Source organism: Heterocephalus glaber, unplaced genomic scaffold, assembly GCF_053883595.1.
Source record: "Heterocephalus glaber isolate CG9 unplaced genomic scaffold, H.glaber_assembly_v1.0 deba00001610, whole genome shotgun sequence".
Lineage (NCBI taxonomy): Eukaryota > Metazoa > Chordata > Mammalia > Rodentia > Bathyergidae > Heterocephalus > Heterocephalus glaber.
Genome location: NW_028258381.1, coordinates 34,668,911 through 34,687,293, shown reverse-complemented (window position 1 = coordinate 34,687,293; position 18,383 = coordinate 34,668,911). Strand labels below are relative to the sequence as shown.

The 18,383-nt window shown below is 54.1% G+C and overlaps 1 protein-coding gene across 5 annotated transcripts in view; it reads left to right on the top strand.

The window, feature by feature from the left end:
* Positions 1 to 18,383, top strand: part of Mad1l1 (mitotic arrest deficient 1 like 1) — a 348,970-nt gene that overhangs the window by 235,684 nt on the left and 94,903 nt on the right. For 4 of the 5 annotated variants that reach the window (XM_013070590.3, XM_021254641.2, XM_004840361.4 and 1 more), the window contains one exon: positions 2,416 to 2,506. In XM_013070590.3, coding sequence (XP_012926044.2) covers positions 2,416 to 2,506 — 91 coding nt within the window. Of the gene's footprint in view, positions 1 to 2,415; positions 2,507 to 6,615; positions 6,879 to 18,383 lie in introns of those variants that run through there. The other variant, XM_021254642.2, reaches the window with a different exon arrangement.

The window sequence follows — 18,383 nt, the reverse complement described above, 5'->3', positions numbered from 1 at the left end:
GCAGCTTTCCGGGAGTTTAACTGCATTCAGTGAATGCACCTCCTCGTTGTTAGGAAGTGACCTTCCTGGAGATGGCCTGTGCTCTGGGATTTACTGCCCTCCACTTTCTCTCTTGTTTTTTGTCATGTATTTGTTTTCAGTACTAGAGATTGAACCCAGGCCATTTGGACTTTCCCAGCCCACTCCACCTTTTATTTTAACCCAGTTTGATGACCTTTGCCTTTTAATTGGGGTGGGGGGTAGAACTATTTACATTTAATATGATTCCCACTGATTAGCTTCCATCTTACCATCTTACTATTTTCTTTTCCCAATATTCTGTCTCCTTTTTGCTGATGTTTTTTCACTATTTTTAAAAAAATAATTGAGGTTTTTGTTTTTGCTGTTTTGGCTATTACCCTTGCTTTGTTACCTGTGGGTTTTAGTGTATATAGCATAGTTCATCGTCAACCGATGGTATTCCTCTAAAGCACAACCACCCCACAGCTGGCTCCGGCTTCCCCTTGAACTTTATGCTGTTGTCATCATTTATTTGTACGGTTTCTTAAAGTTTCTCAATGTGTGTTTATTAGTTTCATCTAAAAGTCAGTCATTTTAAAAATACAGTTAGTAACTTAAATATTTTAGAAAAAAAATTTTTTTTTTGGTACCGGGCGTTGAACTCGGGTCCTTGCGCCTGCGCAGCCGGCGGTGAAACCACTGAGCTAAATCCCCGGCTCTAGAAAAATTTAAATAATATGCACAACACTTATTCCCCATGTGGCCTGTTTCCCCTGCTCCTCACTATGCCTGGACTGTGCTTGCTTCTGTTATGTTCCTCGTCCCCAACAGGCTTCCCATAACACATGCTGGAGAGCCGGTTTACTGGCGCTGAAGTCTCTTTGTAGATCTGAAAACCTCCTAATTTTGCTTTTGTTTTTTAAAGGCATTTCCTGGTTATAGAATTTAGGTTGATGCTTCTTAGTCCTCTCTATATTTCAAAGCTGTCGCCTGGTCTTTCCAATGGTGCTGTGGGGTAAGAACTTGCGTCATCTTAAGGCTGCATCTGTCTCTGCCCAGCAGTTCTCAGTCCCTGGCTTTGAGCAGTTTTCCTTTCCCCTGCTCTGGGCCATCACCGTCATGTTTCTTGTGTAGGGCTTACTGGGGCTCCTGGCTCATGTCTCCCAGGTTTGACTTCTGGGTAGTTTTCATGCCCTGCGTTCCCTCCGTCTTCAGGGACACCAGCTTTGTGCTTCATGAGGCTGTCCAGCTCACTACTTCTCCTTTCATTTGTAAAGATTCTCTTTTTTGTCGGCATTTTATTTTGGATGGTTTCCACTCGTGTGTGTTCCAGTACAGGAAACCTTTGTTTTGCAGAGTCTAATACCCCATTAGTCCTGTCCTGTGTGTTTTCACCTCTACAAGTTTGACCGAGTCCTTCTGCCCTCTGTCTCTGTACTTTAGTGTTCCATTGTCCCAACAGTCTCAGTAACCCTTTTATTGGCCTTGCTTGTCAGTTTTAATGCCAGTGTGGCTTGTGGTAGGTTTCGACTGATTATCACCCTCACTGTGGGCCGACTTTTCCTGCTTCTTTCACACCTGGTGATCTTTGCTTGAATGGCAGGCATTGTGAACTTCAGCTTGTTGGGTTTTTAGACAATTCTGTACTTATATAAATATTCTTGATCTTTTTTCAGAGTTGTGGTTCAGTGTCTTGGAAAGAGTGTGATGCTTTTGAGTCATGGTTTGTGGTTTGCCAGGCTGTTGTGGCACAGGTCTGTCTGCCCAGTGAGTCAAGACCTTCCTGAATCATAGGATCTCTGCCCATGCTGACCTGTGTCCACCACCATAGGCCTTGGCAGACTTTTTGATCTTTAAACCATGTGGATGTTTTGTATTTTTTAAAATAAACTTAACAACAAAGATAAGACTAGTTTTCTACGACAAGCCAGAGCCTACCACACTCCCATCTTAGCCACGAGTCAGTTTTACCACCGTCACCCAGCTCCCGGGTTTGTCACTTATCTCAGGTCCTCCTCTTGGGGCCCCCAGTTGTCAGCTGCACAGTGCCCATGCTGGGGAACCCTTCCTGTCTTTTCATCTCTTTGGCAGCTTCCTGGGGTGATTTCCCCTCAGTACCCTCTCCTGCATGTAGTCACATGCTCCAAGGGTGGATCACTGTGTGTGTGGATCCCCGTGGACCCTCCTCCTGTCACTTTCCCATGGGCCTCCAGCCAAGCTGTGATTGGCGGAGACTCCAGCTGGTCACAGACCCCCCAGCCCGAGCCACTTGCAGTTTTGCTCATCACCTCGTCCTGTCCACCCTGTGTGTGTGTTTTCTTGACACCAGCCCTGGATTTCTCAAGCCTCACTTGTAGCTTTTCAGTGGCCCACGGGCTACAGTGGCTACCTTGTCATGTCTCACTTGCCTTGCAGGTTGAAGGTTGAGGAGCTGGAGGCGGAGCGGAACCGCCTGGAGCAAGAAAAGAACATGCTGGAGATGCAGCTGGAGCGGTGCACTCTGCAGGTAGGCACTGGGGCAGCTGCGGGGAAGTGCGCCTTGCCCTGAGTCTAATCCCTGGTCCCTGCCCGAGAACATCCTGTTTGCCAGCCAAACCAGGGACTTGCTCCTGCACACCCACCCTTAACTGGCCATGTCTGGAGTCCTCCTCATGCCCTCAGTTCTGTCGTTCTTCTGGGCTGGCACCAGGCATGCAGAGTGGGCTCACAGGCCAGGGTGGTTTCCTGCACGTGGGTCTAGGTTTGCATGCCTCACGAATCTGCCTGCCATCTTGACACTGGACTGCTGCCTGCATCGTTTTGGTTGACTTTCTTTTTAGTTTTCATCCTGCCAACTTAAATTGTCCTACAGCAGTTTACCCGCAGGTTTGAGATTGCCCAGTTTTCAGACAGGCCATTGACTTTATCTTGGCACCTATTAGAGGCAATCACCCAGCTCCTGGTGATGGGAGAGGTGACAGCTTTGATGAAATGAGGTGCTCTGGGCTGTGGCTGGACTGTGAACCAGCCTTAGAACCTGTCATCTGGCACTGTTGTAATTGGGCTGCAGTCCTCAGCTGGGGGCTGGAGGATGGATCCTGGCCCTGGGCTACGGGCCCAGTCAGGGAGAGTGTTGGACACCTTTCTGCGAGGCTAGTTGAGCAGAACTGGAGCTCACAGCAGACTGGGGTATGGTATATCCCCGCCAGGACCCCTTGTTCCTTCTTGTGGTTCTGGGCCATTCCACAAGGCATCCTCCGGTGGCCTCTGAGAGGCTATTGAGGAGCAGATGAGACAAGGGGTGCAGCTGAGCACTGCCGGGCATGTGTGTGCACCCAGTGGATGTTGGTACTCCATCCTGTGCAGGTGGGATACTCTGGTCATCCCCACCATGGAAGGGGACAGCACATCTGCTGGGACATGGGGGGTGTTCTCTTGCCCGTGGGTTGGCAGAAGGGTGGAACTAGCAAGGTCTGCCATTACTCTCCCACATACCTTCAGGAGCACCCTTGGTGGGATGGGCCCTTGCCCAGGTGGGTGTGCCTGGCGCTGCTCAGCGCCTAGAGCCTGGTTCTTGGTCTGGAGGCCACCGTGCTGCAGCCCTATGTCTGTGTCCACACCCTGCTCTGCACATGGGTGTTAGCACCTGTTCTGTGCACCTACTCTGTGCATCTGCACTCCTGCAGTATAGTGGGACCCCTTAAGCAGACAGGGACAGTGGCCACACAGAGGATGAGCACACATGAAAGATGTGCCTCAATACAGCTGAGGGCACTGGGAAGTGGTCCTAGAGAGCACTGTCCATCCTGTAAGGCAACACTGAAGGCCCTACCAGCAAAGGGATGACTGTGCCCAGGGAGCATGGAGGAAGGAGCTCAACTACAGGCATGCAGCAGGGAGCATTTATGACTTTCTCCTTGCAGTGGTAGAAGCGTCTAGACAGCCCTCCAGCTGCAATAATGCTCCTATATGCTCCTATAACTGGGTTTCCCAGAGCGCTGGGGGAGATGACCACACAAGCCCCATAGGTAGTTTGGCTGGCCCTGGGCACCAGCATCCCATTGTGTGGGCTCCCTATGCCTGTTTCTGGGCCAGGTTGCCTGTGGCTCTGCAGCCTTGCTCTCCCCCCTTCCTGGAGGCCCAGCTCCACTCACTGCCCAGAGTGCTGAGCTGCCTTCTCTCTGGCAGCACCAGACTCAGCTGGACTCCAGAGGCACAAAGGGCCATGGCTACTCTTGAGTGCATTCAGGAAGGCTGGTGATGGCCCAAGCCCCCAGCCCATAGCTGGCCATCTCCACTGTGCATCATACCCTCCTGAGCTGGGCAAGGTGCAGCCCCATTCTCCTGGTGAGAAGACCTCACTCAGAGGCTGAGCACTCTTTCTCCCTCTGTTCCCCTAGCCTGCCCCCCGCCTCTCTCACACCCCTGTGAGACCACTTCTCAGCGAGGGTAGCCTGGCAGCACCTATAGCCTGAGCAGCCCGAGTGTCATCCCCAGGTAAACAGCCTCTGTTCCAGGACCCCCTGTAGGACAGGTAGTCCTGGACCTCTCCAGCTGGGCACCTCTGCAGGACCCCAGCTGTGGTGATACTTGGGCCGGTGAGCGGTTTACACCAGGGCTGAGCTTGACCCTGTGGGTGTCATTGGTAAGGGACAACTCCTGTTTAACCCCAACACCAGAGATGGCCCCTCGTCTTCCCTTGGACTATAAAAATGCCTCTCTCTGAGCCACAGTGCAGGGCATGTTGGTGAGCAGATGTTGACAAAGGTGACACTTGGGGACTGATTCTGGCAGAACTGGGGGAAGGCAGTATCTCGCTCTAGGAGATTGGATTTTCCACCTGAGGCAGTAATGCCCACATGAGAGGCTTTAGAAAGATCACATGCTAGGACTTTACCGCCACCCCAGCACATAGTAGGTGCTCAGTAAATGCTTCTGTCTATCTACTGGCTCTACCTGCTTTTTCCATCATTAAAGGCAAAGACCTTGTCCCCGTGACATTTCTGTCCTGATCCCGGACACCTCAGGTCCTCAGGAAGCAGGGCCAGAACACTTGACATCATCCTGAGTGCTGAGCCCAGGCCTTCTCCATGCAGACTTCAAATCTGCAGGGCAGAGGGCTCTCGTGGCAGCTGGGGTCTGGGAGCCTCGGTCAGCATGTCCTCACTGGAGTGCCTCTCCTGCCGTGCTGTCTCCTGTTCTGCTCCCTCCTTCCCTCTGGAGGAGAAGAGTATCTTCAAGTTGGCGCTTCAAGGAAGATTGATTAAAATCAGCTGCGGTTTGGCTTAATTGGGAACATATGCTTGGAGAGGGAGCTCGACTAGTTAGAATTTTTTGTAATTAGTTCGCAGCTGGTTGGTGAGGAAGCGGAACTCCAGTTACCTCTTGGAGCTGGGTGTGGGTGAACACGTGTGCTGGAGAGAGACAGATCATCGCACTGGCCACAGTGACAGTGTCCTTCCTGGGTCGCCCTGAGGGTCACTGGTATTCACACACCAGCCAGGAGGGACCTTGTGCATTCCTAATAGCTGGGGTGGGGAGGGGGTTTGGGGGTTTCCTGTGTGACAGGACCTCTCACCACGTGGACAGCAATCCCAGGATCCGCAAGCTGCTGCCCTCATAGCTGCAGGGCCCCCACTTAGTGATGGGAAAACTGAGGGCCCCAGTTAGCTGGTGCAAGAAGGGTGACCTGAGCCCTTCCTTTTTAGAGATAGATAGGGCGTAAATGTGTGGCAGTGTTTTCAGCTACAGGCTGCAGTGGGCAGACCACGTGGAATGCAGGCCTGTGGCTCTACATTCCAGTTCCAGGACTCTTGGTGCAGCCTCAGTCCTTGTCCCCTAACTGCCTGACCGGGGTGCTAGCTAGTCCTCCTATCCTGGGTCCCTGAGGGCCAGCGGCCCCCATCCCAAGCACTGGCCTTGAACTCAGAACCAAGAGCATGGTTGAAGAGTGTGGCCGGGTCCGTGTCCCCTGTGCTGCCTTTCATCCTAACATCCACGCTGCCAGTGACCCCCTCATGGCAGTGCTCCTCCAGGACGAGGGTCTGCCCTACAGCCTGTCTTTGGGGTGTACAGGCGCTGGCCCCCCAGGGCCCTGCACATCCTGGGGATTACTGGTATTCACAGTAACACCTCAGTCCTCACTGCATCACCATGGTGACAGGGCACATGGGTCCCATCTTCATGGCTCCAATGGGCTGGATCTGGGGCTTCAGGGAGTGGGCACAGAGGGGAAGCTCATTTGTGAGATGGTCCGACTCTGCTGGACATACCTCCAGCAGAGTGGGCATGTCCCCACCTGGTGATGTGCCAAGCTTGGTACCCTGAGGGTGCTCTCTAGGGTCCTGTCACCAGCAGTAAAGGGAAGTCAGCATTCAAACCCAGTCCAGCTAGTTTCCAACTTCTTACGAGTGCCTTCAAGCACACAGAGAAGTGGCAGGAATGTCACAGTGAACGCCTGCTCACACCACCTATGTCCTCGAGAAGCACGTCACTCGCTGCTGTGTGACATCTCTTCCCGGCCCTCTGCCAGCCATCAGTCCATTTTATTCTTTTGATGCATTTTAAAGTAAATTGCAGACATCTGTATACTTTTCTCTAAGTACTTCAGCATGCACGTAATTAAGCAGAATTCATCTCAGGGATCCTGAAGCCCGTGCCCCCGCCATCCCGCAGGGCTGCCTAATCATAGCGCTTATTCAGGCAGGTGGGTGGTCTGGCAGGAAAACCCCCACCCCCAAGATTCCCTGCCCTCTGAAGCCAGGCCCCTGAGCTGACTGCCCTCTCTGAGCCCCTCCATCCCAGCCTAGCCCACTCCCCCTGCAGCCTCACCACCCACATGAAGCACTGCTCAGAAAAGGGATCAGACGAGCTGCCCAGTTGTACACATTTAAAATACAGTAAGTATATCTCTTTAGGAAATGGAGTGGGTTGAGACTGCTGGGTTCCATGTGAGTGGAAAGCTCCCATTCCTGAGACATCCCTGCTCCTGCATGCATCACAGGCTCCTCGGAGACCCCAGGTCAGGCTCTGACCTCACGACTCCCTGCCCCACAACCCCCAGCCATGCCCTTGATGGCCGCATCTGCCTTCCCTGTGGCTGCCCAGCTCATGGCAAGTTGCTGCCCTGCCTGCTACCCCAGAGACCTGTGTGACCCTGGGCCCCAGGTTTCTCCCCCAAACCCACCTGCCATACTTGACCTCACACAGCCTCACATTGCAACTGCCAGGGAGCCTGCAGTCTAAGGCAGTGCTGTCTCACATCGCCCATGGTTCTTTGGTGACCAGGACGGCTGGCTTCTTGACGCCTCTCTGCACACACTTCTGAGATGTTCTCGAGGCATAATGGTGTGGGGGCTGCCTGGGTGTGCCAAGTCCCAAGACTGCTGGCTACATAACTCAGCAGCTCCAGGAAGAGCCCCTCAAGGCCAGGGACCACCTGGCCCAATGCCTGGCAGGGACACTGTGAGGAGGGAGCTATGCTAAGTCAAAGAAGCTAGTGGCCCGGCCCACTACTCAGCAAGGCGGTGACATAGCCACAATCCACCTACTGCCCAAGCCATGCCTCAGCGGTATCTCCCACACAAGTGTCCTAGGCTATTCTCTCTCCTCAGACCTCAGCTCTTCGTGGCTGCTAGATGTCTATGAGGACCACCCTACCCCATATGGCAGAAAACCAGAGCTGCAGGGAGGAAAGTGGCACACTTATGCCAGCTGCCAGTATCCTTCACTCTGCCCAGTGCAGCCATGGCCAGTATCCACCCCACCCCAGCCTGCCAGGCCAGGCATCACTTGAACCTCTGCTGGCTTCTGTGTGAGCCACCCACTCCCCTCTCCTGAGCCTGTGTGCAGATCAGGGTGAGCAGGGGCCACCCTGCTCAGTCTTCACCGGTGTCATGGGGAATAAGAGCTTCGGAGGCTCAGTGTCTCCTACATGTAGGCTTTTCTTGCATGAGAATTGTCAGTGTCTTAGTTTGTGGGGCACCTCTCTGTCTGTATCCCTTAAGAACTGTTACAGTTTTGTTGTTGTTGTTGTTGTTTTATTTTGCTTTTGTACTGGGGCTTGAACCCAGGGCCTTTGCACTGAGTTACATCCCCAACCCCTTTTCTTTGTTCAGACAGGGTCTTGCTAAGTCACTAAATTGCCCAAGCTGGATTTGAATTTGCAGTCTTCCTGCCTCAGCCTCCTAAGGCCTGAGATTATAGGTGTGTGCCACACCTGGTCAGATATTTTTATCTTGAAAGTTTCTTGTGAATTTACTTCCAGGTCTTGTATTCCTTTGCTTGCAGTGGGCCTTTCCTTCAGTTCCATCTCATAGGGGGCACATGAACACTGGACCCTGTGCACCCAGGGTGTGGCCCTTTCTGGTGGCTCTGTGCAAACTTCACATTTGGGATGAAGGCAGGAGTGTAGCCTCCCATCTCCACCTGCCGGAGCCCAGGACTGGCTCTGAGCAATGCCAGGCTTGATATTTCTTCTCAGCCTTGCCTCTTAGGCCTGCCTTGCTGAGTGTTTATGTAAAATAAGATGCTTAGGAAGGGAAAAAAAGCCCAGACCCACAGAGGTGAGTGCGGATTGCTCATGTTTATTAACGCTGAAGGCTAAAAAAAGCAGCCCTCTGATGTGCATTTGTGCAGCGACATTTCCACAGGCACTGATTTCTTTTGGTTTTTTATGAGAAGGACGCGCCCTGCATATTAAGACCCCTTCTCCCAGGGTGTTGCCTTCTGGGAAGCTCAATCCCTTGGGCCTGATGGCCTCTTCTTGCTGGAGCACCAAGCACACTGGGGTCCATCCTCCTGGGACTGCCAGACCCCAGCTGTGGGGCCCTGAGACCCCTGATGCTGGCCCAGCCCCTGGTTTACAGAACAGCAGACTGGTCTGCAGACAGGAGGTCATCGGCAGTCTCATGGCTCCCATGGGTGTCATGGTGCCAGTGTGGTATCTTTTCCCTGGTGCTCTTGGGAAACCTGTTCGTGCCTGCTTCTCCACCTACTGCCCACGAGACCAGAAAGCATGTGGCATGAGAACAGTGTGATTAGCAACCCCAGCCACTCCCCTCTGGCCTGGGTTTCACACAGTCACTGAGGCTGTCTTAGTCCACAGCCCTGGTGGTCTTGTGCTAACATGCTGCGACACCTTTCTTCATCTCCTCCTGGTCCTTGCACAAGTTTTAAATGAGAAAGTTAGGAGCTTTTCCAGCGCTTTTGAAACCTAGACATTAGGCATGATATCATCATGTGATTATCCTCTTTAAGTTGAACTTCTTACTGCAGAGCTTGTGCCGCTTCAGAGCCAGGGTGTAATGAGGGCCAGGCACAGCAGGTAGGGCCTGGGCAAGCATTCAGCCTCAAGCTGTGCTGTCTCTCCAGGTGGCCTCAGGACAGCGGGACCTGGCAGGACACGGGGAGCAGTGCCCATGGGGCTGTTCACATTGGACACAGGCCCCCAGGGATGATGAGGACTCCCAGGGCCGAGCCTCACGGGCAAGCTCATTTTCCCAGCCTCCCTCACTGTGCTATCTTCAGGGTGGGCCCTGCTTAAAGAAAGCGATTTCCATGACCAGAGAATTTGGGATTGGCAGAAATAGAACTGATCTCAGTGCTGAAGACAAAGCACTAGATTCAAAGAGAAATGTCTTGAGGGTTTCATGGTGCCCTCCTTGGGGGCTGCATTGATTTAAAAAATCAGCTTTGGGGCTGAGACGCAACTCATTAATAGAGAGCTTGTCTAGCATGTGTACAGCCCTGGATTCCATCCCTAGCACCAAAAACAAAAAAACAACAACAAAAAAAACACTTTGTTCAACTGTGTGTCTGAGCAGGTCTACACCCGAGGGATGGAAAGCAAGGATTGTGATGAACTTGCTTACCATGTTCACTACCATCCAAATGGGGAGCAGCCCAGTGTCTTCAACAGATGAGTCAATGAAATGTCCATCCAGGCTACAGGATATTACTGAGCCTTACCAAGGGAGGAAGGAACAGCTAACACACTGCTCTGCCAAGGAAAGCATACTGGTCACTAGAGGATCAATACTGTGTGGCTCTGCTCCTAGGAGGTCCTGAGGAATCAGATCCTAGAGACAGGAAGCAGGACGGTGGAACCCAGAGCTAGGGAGGGGACGGGACTCAGTGTACAGTGAGGACAGAAGATGAGAGTTCTGGAGGTGGACATGGTGACAGGCTCACAGCCATGTGAATGTGCTTAATCCCCCCGAGCTGTGTGCTTAGATGTGGTTATGATGGGAAATTTCACATGATATGAATTTTACCACAGTGGGATAAACAGCAGCTGCCTTTTACAGGCAATTCCTGGAACAACCCAGGGCCAGGACCGGGGAGCGGGGAGCTCCAGGGCACTGCTCAAGGCCACCCTTGCTGGTGCTGCTTGGCCCTCACTGGCCCTGCAACAGCCAGCCTGTACCCTGGGGTCTCTTGCCAGCTCTTGTAAGAACCAGGCTGGCTGTCTGGGGAGTAGCGATTTGCTTGCTATAATGGAGAGCTGAGGCAAGCAGAGGCCACCTGATCTCCCAAGCATTGCTGGCCTGCTGGCTACTGGCCCAGTAGGATACCGGGGGTGGGGGCGGGCTGCAGGCCAAGCACCACAGATAGACACACATTCCTCCTCCTTCAGGGCCGTGACCTATGGTATATGCAGAGTACTGACTGGACTGACGGACGGAGGCTCCTGGAGAGCCCAGGTCTGGGTGGGGCAGTGTGGATGGGCCTGGAGCTGGGTCGAGAACATGAGCCACTGAGCCAGGACCTGTCACAGTGGTCCAGGAGCCCTGGCCACTCACTGGCTCCACTTGCCTGCACTGGCTGCCCCCACATGGAGTCTACCAAAACCCTACCAGAGCATCCCCACACAAGGCCTGCCTGCAGCCTGGGAGCCAGCAGGGGTCTGCATAGGTTCCAGGTCTGATAGGCAGTGGGAGCCATGGCTCGGGGCACTGAGGGGTCCTAGGTAGTGGTCTGGCCTTTAGCCTGAGTGGCTGCACTGAGCCTTTCCAAACAAGTAGATTTCTCTCCCTCACTTCCCTATAAGTTGTTACCAAATCAGCCCCAACAGCAGATTGCCTTCTGAAGTCAGGGAACCTGTGGGCAGTCACAGCGTCCTGGAATTGGCCATGCTAACAGTACTTGTCGTCTGGACAGAGCCAGGGTCAGGGAAGGCCGATGAGGGTGTGCAGGTTCCTGGGTGTCACAGGGCACATGCAGGCACTTGATGCCCAGTGACAGGGGCTTGTGCTCATTTGGTGATGTCCTGCCCTTTCTTCCACATGTGTGCCAGTACCCTCCTCATTGGCTTGAGGGCAGGACAGCAGCCAGAGAGACTGTTGTCATCTTTACCCAGATGGGATCCCAAGGACTGCCTCAGAGCCATACAGCCTGTAGTCAGTGGTGCTGGGCCCTGACTCAGGCTCTTCTGGGCCCCATGTGTGTGTGCCAGCGGAGACTGTCCCTGAGGTAGAGGCACACCCAGGGCCACCTGCTGAACACATGAGCCTTCCTCTGACCCTTCCTCGCATTGCCAGGCTGACAAAGCTGTGATGTGCTGGGGCAGAAAGCCAAGCTCCAGGCCGGGGATTTAGCTCAGTGGTTTTGCCGCCTGCTGTGCAAGTGCAAGGACCCGAGTTCGATCCCCAGTACCAAAAAAAGCCAAGCTCCACATTCCCTTTTAGGTGACAACCCTAGGAAAAAGAAGAGGCTAGGGGCTAAACCGAAAAGGCTATTCCCGATAGCCCCTCTGGTTCTGTTGCAGCCTCTGGAAGCCCCTCCCCTGGGAAGGAGGACAGTGCTGTCCTTGCCCATAAGCACCGTGGTGACTGCCCAGTACAGCACTCAGCCCCACGAGTGGCATAATCGATATGTGTCCCAAGCAGGTACTGCTTTGGCTGGTTTTGTAGGCTAGGACTTGATTTGGCTTTGTCAGCTCTGCGATTCTTTGGTATCCGAGACCATCCAGAAGGAAAGTGGATCAGACCCAGCTTTAAGTACATGGTGGCTTGAGGGGGCCAAAGCATGCAAAGAGAGAGGACCTTAGAGCACAGGGGGTTCTGGGGCTCCCCTCAACCCACCACCCTCCACTGCCTCCCACTGTGGCCCCAAGGGAGGTTTGCACCATCTTTCTCCTCCTCCCTTTGCAGGGATTAGGTTTGCACCTGATGCTTCTCTGTGGCCCAGTTTTCCTGACACTTCGTGGTGTCAAGACACCTCAGGTGTCTCTGGAAAGGCTGGGTCCTCAGATGAAGGTGGAGTTGAAGTGAACCGAGGACCTATAGGTAAAAGCTACCTGGGCATGTCCTGCAGACAGAGGGGCAGGCTTCACGGGTAATAGCACTTTGGCCTTTGCTCCCATAGTCCTGTGGGCTGTAACTGCACACATGTGCACCCTGCAAATCTACCATGGGCCCTGAGGGCTGTACCTTTGTGCATATGTACCCCACAAAACTCATGAAGACTGTTCTCACTTCTCTTGGCCCATTTGATCTTCCTAGGGGCTTTGTGAGCCACGCCACAGTATTACCTACTGCACAGGTGAGCCAATGAGGCCCAGAGAGAATATGACCTGTTCCAGGCTTACCTCCAGCATGAGAATGCTCATGCTTTGTTTGTTTTTTTGTTTTTGGTACCGGGGATCGAACTCAGGACCTTGCGGTTGCGCTGCAGGCGCCAGAACCACTGAGCTAAATCTCCAACCCGATGCTCATGTTTTGAACAACAGGACACCAGTTCCTTAGGCCACTCCCTGACCCCACACCTCAGGAGGCCCAGGTAGCATGAGCAGGGCAGCTGTGCTGCAGGGCTCAGTCTCTAGGGTAGCAGCTGTCTGTCCTTCCTCCTCAGGTCACCATGCTGTGTGGGGCAGGAGAAGGGAAGCAGGTCGAGTCTGGTGGGGCAGCACAATGCCGACTGCCCCTCCCCTCGCAACCCAAGCAGGTGGCTGGGTGACAGCCCCGTGGCAGTTAGAATGGCCTGGAAGTCTGGGGCCCAGCCCAGGATAACCCAGTCTGAGCCCTGAGAGTCATACAGGAGACACCTCTCGCCCTGCCCTGTGGGCCACTGGAGGGTCACGCAAATGTCCTATCCCATTGCCAGAGGCCACTTGTTGGTCTCTTTTCTCCCTCTTTGGGAACTTTCTGGCAGCTCATGGCCCAGGCCCAGAGGATGGCAGGCCCATGGGAGGCGCAGTGGTAGGCCTGCCCCTGGGTGAGTAAGGGACCCCCGTGGCCTCCTGTCTCCCACTGCTTGACATGATCATTTCTGTGTCCTGGGCTGTAGCATGAGGTCAGTGCTGGGCAGGTGCACCTTGCTCTGTGCTCTGATCCACCTGTTCACCAGGAGCCTTTTAGCTGTTGTTCGAGGTGCAGGGCCTGGGTGCTCTGCTAGGCTCACAGACCTCCCCCCTCTTTTGTGGGCCTTGCTCTCGAAACTGCAGAGCTCAGGATCAAAGGTGTTACCCAGTGGGGTTGGGGCACATGGTTGCCGTCCAGGGACCTGGCAGAGCTGGGCTTCTGCCCCCAGACCCAGAGGGCCACTAAAGTGGCCTTGCTCTTGTTGCTGAGCTGAGTCTCTCTCAGCCAGGAGAGGTATTGATTTAGTTTTGAGCCCGGGTGATTTATAAATATGCATGAGGATTGGCAGTTATTTAACTGTGTTTTCTAATTCTCTTCGCGTTGCTGCCTCTTTCCAGCAGGGTCTCTTAGTATTCGAGTCAGGCATAGGGTGGCAGGCAGCCCTCCCTCCCTGCTTGCTGCCTGGGACTCTCCTGGGGCAGTGGGCTGGGGGGTGGGATGTGGTGGGAGAGGTTCTGGCTTCTCTTTGAGGTAGCTGAGGGTGGAGGGTCCCAACTGCAGCATGCACGTCCTCACACACACCAAGCACCACTCACAGCCTGTCCTCTCATCCAAAGAAGGGAGGAAATTCAAGTTCATGCCAGTTCTCACTGGTCCACCCAGGGAAACTGAGGCCCAGAGGCCAGAGGCCTGCTCAAGGCCAATGGCAAGTTAGGATAGAACTTACTTCACAGGCAGAAATGAAGCTGGCGACAGCTCCACCAAGTCCTGCCCTACAGAACTTAGGATGCAGAGAACAGTGCCTGGTCTGAGTTCACACAGACCTGAACCCATGGAACAGGTGGGTGGCAGGGGAGCCTCGGGCCATCCGGGGCTCCCACTCTCAGGGAGTCTACACTGCAGCCTGGTACAGACTCCTCTCAGAGCCATCCACTGCCCCGGTCCGGAGACAGCTGGACAGAAGGTAGGCATGCTAGTGGCCAGCGTGTGGCCCCTGCCCAGTTCTTGGTCCCTGCTTTGCTTCTGTCATTAACAAAGAGTGCCACCCGCTTGCTAGGCAAGTGAGTGGAATATTTTTGTTTAGTCAATAATTGCACCATGGCATCAAAGGAAGGTCCCCAACTTTTCCTTTTGAGATGCTTGTCAGCATCTCAACAGTTTTCTCAGCTGTGAATCAAATAAGGCGACAAATTTTAGCAGAAGATTACAGCCATTTTTCCCCTTTCTTCCTCAAAGCTGTCATCTAGCAGCAGATTTCAGCAAAGTTGTTCACTCTCCCCATCTGCTCGTCCTGTGCAGTGCCAGCCCCCTGGACAGTGCACTTTCAAGTTGGCATAATACCCTCTGTGCCCATGGAGGGTGGGCGCATGGAGTGATGGTAGCCCTGCTGGCAGACTGGCGTCTTCTCTCCCCTGTGACCAGGTGCCGGCTGACTGGAGCCCCCAGTTGGGACTTTATAAGGGGAAGGCACAATCCTGAGCAATGCCTGCTGGGTGGGTGGATAGACATGTTTGGAAGGGCAGTGACATAGCACCCTGATGTGCAGAGGCCACCCACATGCACTCCCTCTACCCCCAGCCCTCCTCGGAGCAGGGGCCACAGTGTGTCCAATGGAGGTGGCACTTGGATCCCACTGTGAGAAAACCTTGAAGCTGGGCTGGCCTTGGCCATTGGTGACATTCTCAGTTTACCTCATGCCCTCACAGTCCTTTATCCCTGCTGCCTGGCTGTGCCTCCCAGACCAAGCTCTGAAATCTTTGTCTGCTCTGTGTCCTTGGGGTACCTGCTCCATGGTGGGTGGGGAGTGGGGGTGGGCGAAAGCACCAGCCCCGATGCAGCTCCTTGGGAGGTTGGGCAGTGGCCACTTCCTTTGCCCATCTTCTCGTGTCTCCAGGTGGCTAGTGGGGACAGGGCTCTTGATTGGGGCCACCAGCCCTACCTGCACATGGGGCCAGCCATTTAGCCACACAGCACCCTGTCCTCATGAATGTCACTGTGCTTGGGCAAAGCAGGACCCAGGCAGGTGTGCAGGAGAGGTTGCTGAGGGCCCATAGCAACCATCAAAGGAGAGAGGCCAGGTCCTTCCTGGGCTCTCACTTCACTTTATTGTGACTGATGAATGATCTCACTTCTTTGTCTGCTGGGACATGTCCTGGCTCAGGAAATGTTGTAATTATCACTCACTCATTCAACAAACGCAGATTCAGCACCACACCAGGCACTGTTCTCTGCCCGGGCGCCACAATAGTAGACAAAACACAGCCCCAGTCCCCGAAGAGCTGACCTTCTCAGGAGCCAGCTGATAAAATGTCCATATTGAAGTGTCGGCGTCAGGTAAGAAGCAGGGAGTGATGGGCTGTCACCGTCATTCTCAGTCTTTGCCATAGACCTGTGTTGGCACTGGTTTCCACCAGCACCAAGCATCCTATTACTTCTTGCCAGCAGGATAGAGAAAGGGCCTTTCCCCTCAGAGCTCGCAGATGCAGAAGGGTTTTGGGCTGGCTGTCCCTTCCTTTCCCATACTCCCATGGTGGCCGCCACACTGTTCTCTGACACAGTGGGCGGGGGGGACCCTCCCTGCTCTCGGAGGGTCAGTGGCACAGGGAGCAGGTGGTGAGACATGGACCACACAGCCAGCCTCGCCACCTGGCTGTGTCCCGGCTGGCCCATCACCTCTGACCTCGGTGCCTCCCTGCCGACTTCCTGTGTGTGAAGTGGAGCGTGAGTCTTGTTGAGCCTCTTCACCAGGGTACCCGCTCCCACTGGGCACCGTGACGGGCACCATCTCCCCCATGATTGCCTGCTCACCCCTCCCGCACCTCCAAGGTACGCCAGACCCTGGGACCTGCCAGTCAGCGGCCTCTGTCACACAGAGGGTTTCATTCCTGGCTTTCTGAGGACACTGCAGAAGGTTCCAGGTGGCAAATGTGTCTGGAGACCACCACGCCCTCTGTTACGTTCTCTGACCTCCCTGTGCCGGCTCCCTAGCGTAGCTCATGTCCCTGCCTATCAGTGCCCTGGTTCCCTGCCCCATGTTGGCTCTAGAGGCCTCTGCCACCTCTGGGAGTCAGGTAACGTCTGTTTAATGTATAGAAGCAGTTAATAAGTGTGCAGAGATCAAAAGGTGAGAACACATGAAAATTACAGGAAATTTTGATTTGTGCCCATGAATGTGGCTTTGGTGGTGGTGGACAGGGCGCCTCAGGAAGCCCAGGCCTGCCATCGGACTCCTCAGGAATGTTGGGCCAGCTTTTCCTGCTCTACCTGGCTTCTCCAGCTCCCTGAGGAGAAGGAGGCTAGTGTATGTCTGCCTAGAGGGACCCAGTGATTGGGCTGTCTCAGGGCTGCGTGGGCGTACAGATTTTGCACACTTGGTTATCTAACCCAGACTGTTAAAATTGGGTGAAATAACAATCCCTGTCAGCTCTGATGGTCTATGATTCAGCTGAGTTCCAGGAGTATCTTCACCCTTTGGGGGTTTTACAGGGTTCTCACAAAGCCTGTGAGAAGCCCAGGAATCTTGTCCCACTCAGCCTGCTGTGGCTCCCTCTTCCCTCCTGCTGGCCTTTCCCTTCCCAGCCGAGGGGCAGCACAGAGTGGTGCCCAGGGGCTGTGTGTGCAAATCCAGCTGCTCCTGGCGGTGCCCCATGCCATCACTTTGGTCTTCCTAGGTCTCTGGCCCACGTCAGTGTCCTGTCCCAACTGACCTCTTAGGCAAGGGGACTTCAGGACCAGCAGTTTGCTGTGAAGGGACATCAGCATGTTTTTGTTCCAGAAAGTGGCACATGGGCAGAATCTTACTTTGCCTCCCCCACCCCTGCTTTTCTTTGGAGGCACATCCTGGGGAGTCTGGGTGGCTGGTCAGAGACCCGCAGGCTCTGACCCCTGTGAGGAGCCCAAGCTGGGCACAGCCCAGTGTACGCCACAGCTGTTCTTTGGTGGAAGGACTGTAGTCCACAGCAGCTTGAACTGCTGTGGAGCAGGATGTCAAGGCTCTCCATGCTTAGCAGAGGGTCTCCACCCAGCCTCTGCCAGGTGCACCTGGTGGTCTGAGTGAATGATCCCACTTCCCCAGAGGTGGGCACAGGGAAGTCCCCGCCTGTGAGAATGCCTGCTTTGTGTGGTTCAGTGTCTTGAGGAATGGGCTCCAGTCCCAGTAGCATACTGCCCATACAGTGACGCCACATCCCTGGGCCACACTTGCCCTGCTGGTGCTGTCCCCAGCCAGGGCCTCCCAGGAGCAGGTTCCAGGGCATCCTCAGCCTTGTCAGCCACTCTGCAATAACCCAGTGAAGCCGCTGGGGCCCAGAGGAGGCTGAGGCCTTCCTCTTCCCTTGCCCTGTAGTGGCCTGTCCTTCTGGGGGATCCCTAGGGCTCAGGATAGTGATGGCTCCTTGCTGTGACCTTGCAAGTTTCTTCAGACCCTGCCAAAGTCCATCCTGGGTCAGTGAAGGGGCAGGGCGGCCTCCAGTCTCAGGCAGAAGGTGAGCACAATGTGCATGAGCTGCCTGCAGTGAGCCTGCTTGTGCTGCTGCATATTGTGTGTCCAGCAACCTGTCCTGCATGCATGGGCACTGCACTGGTTCAACGTGGTTCCCCTGATGATGCACAGGTGCCTTCCGTGTACACACCAGCTCTTTGGGTCCCTTCCGTGAAGTGCCTGTTCGTGTTTTTTGCCCATTTTTTAAGTGGAATTTTCTGAAATGTTCTTGCTTATTTTTGTGTGCTTTGTGAGTTCTGATAAGAGTCCTCTGCCGCAGATGCACCAGGCCTCTCTCCACTCTGCCAGGGTCCCTCTGCTCCAGTGGAAGATAAGCTCTCAGAGTTCATGAGACTGGGGTCTGTCCTCCTTTCCTGGATGATAGCACTTGAATGATCTTTAAGTCTCTATCTACTCCATAGTCATGAAGATGTGTTTCTGTGTTTCTTTAAACTTTACCTTTGCAATTCCTCTGGAATTAGCATTTGGATGTGGTGTGAGCTCAAGGGCACAAGGGTATCTAGCTGTTCTTTGCTCTAGTACTGGAAATCTCCTTGACTATAGATCTCTAGCATGTTGTGATACTTGGGAGATCTGTCTTGGTTCCTCCCCTTTGAGGTCCC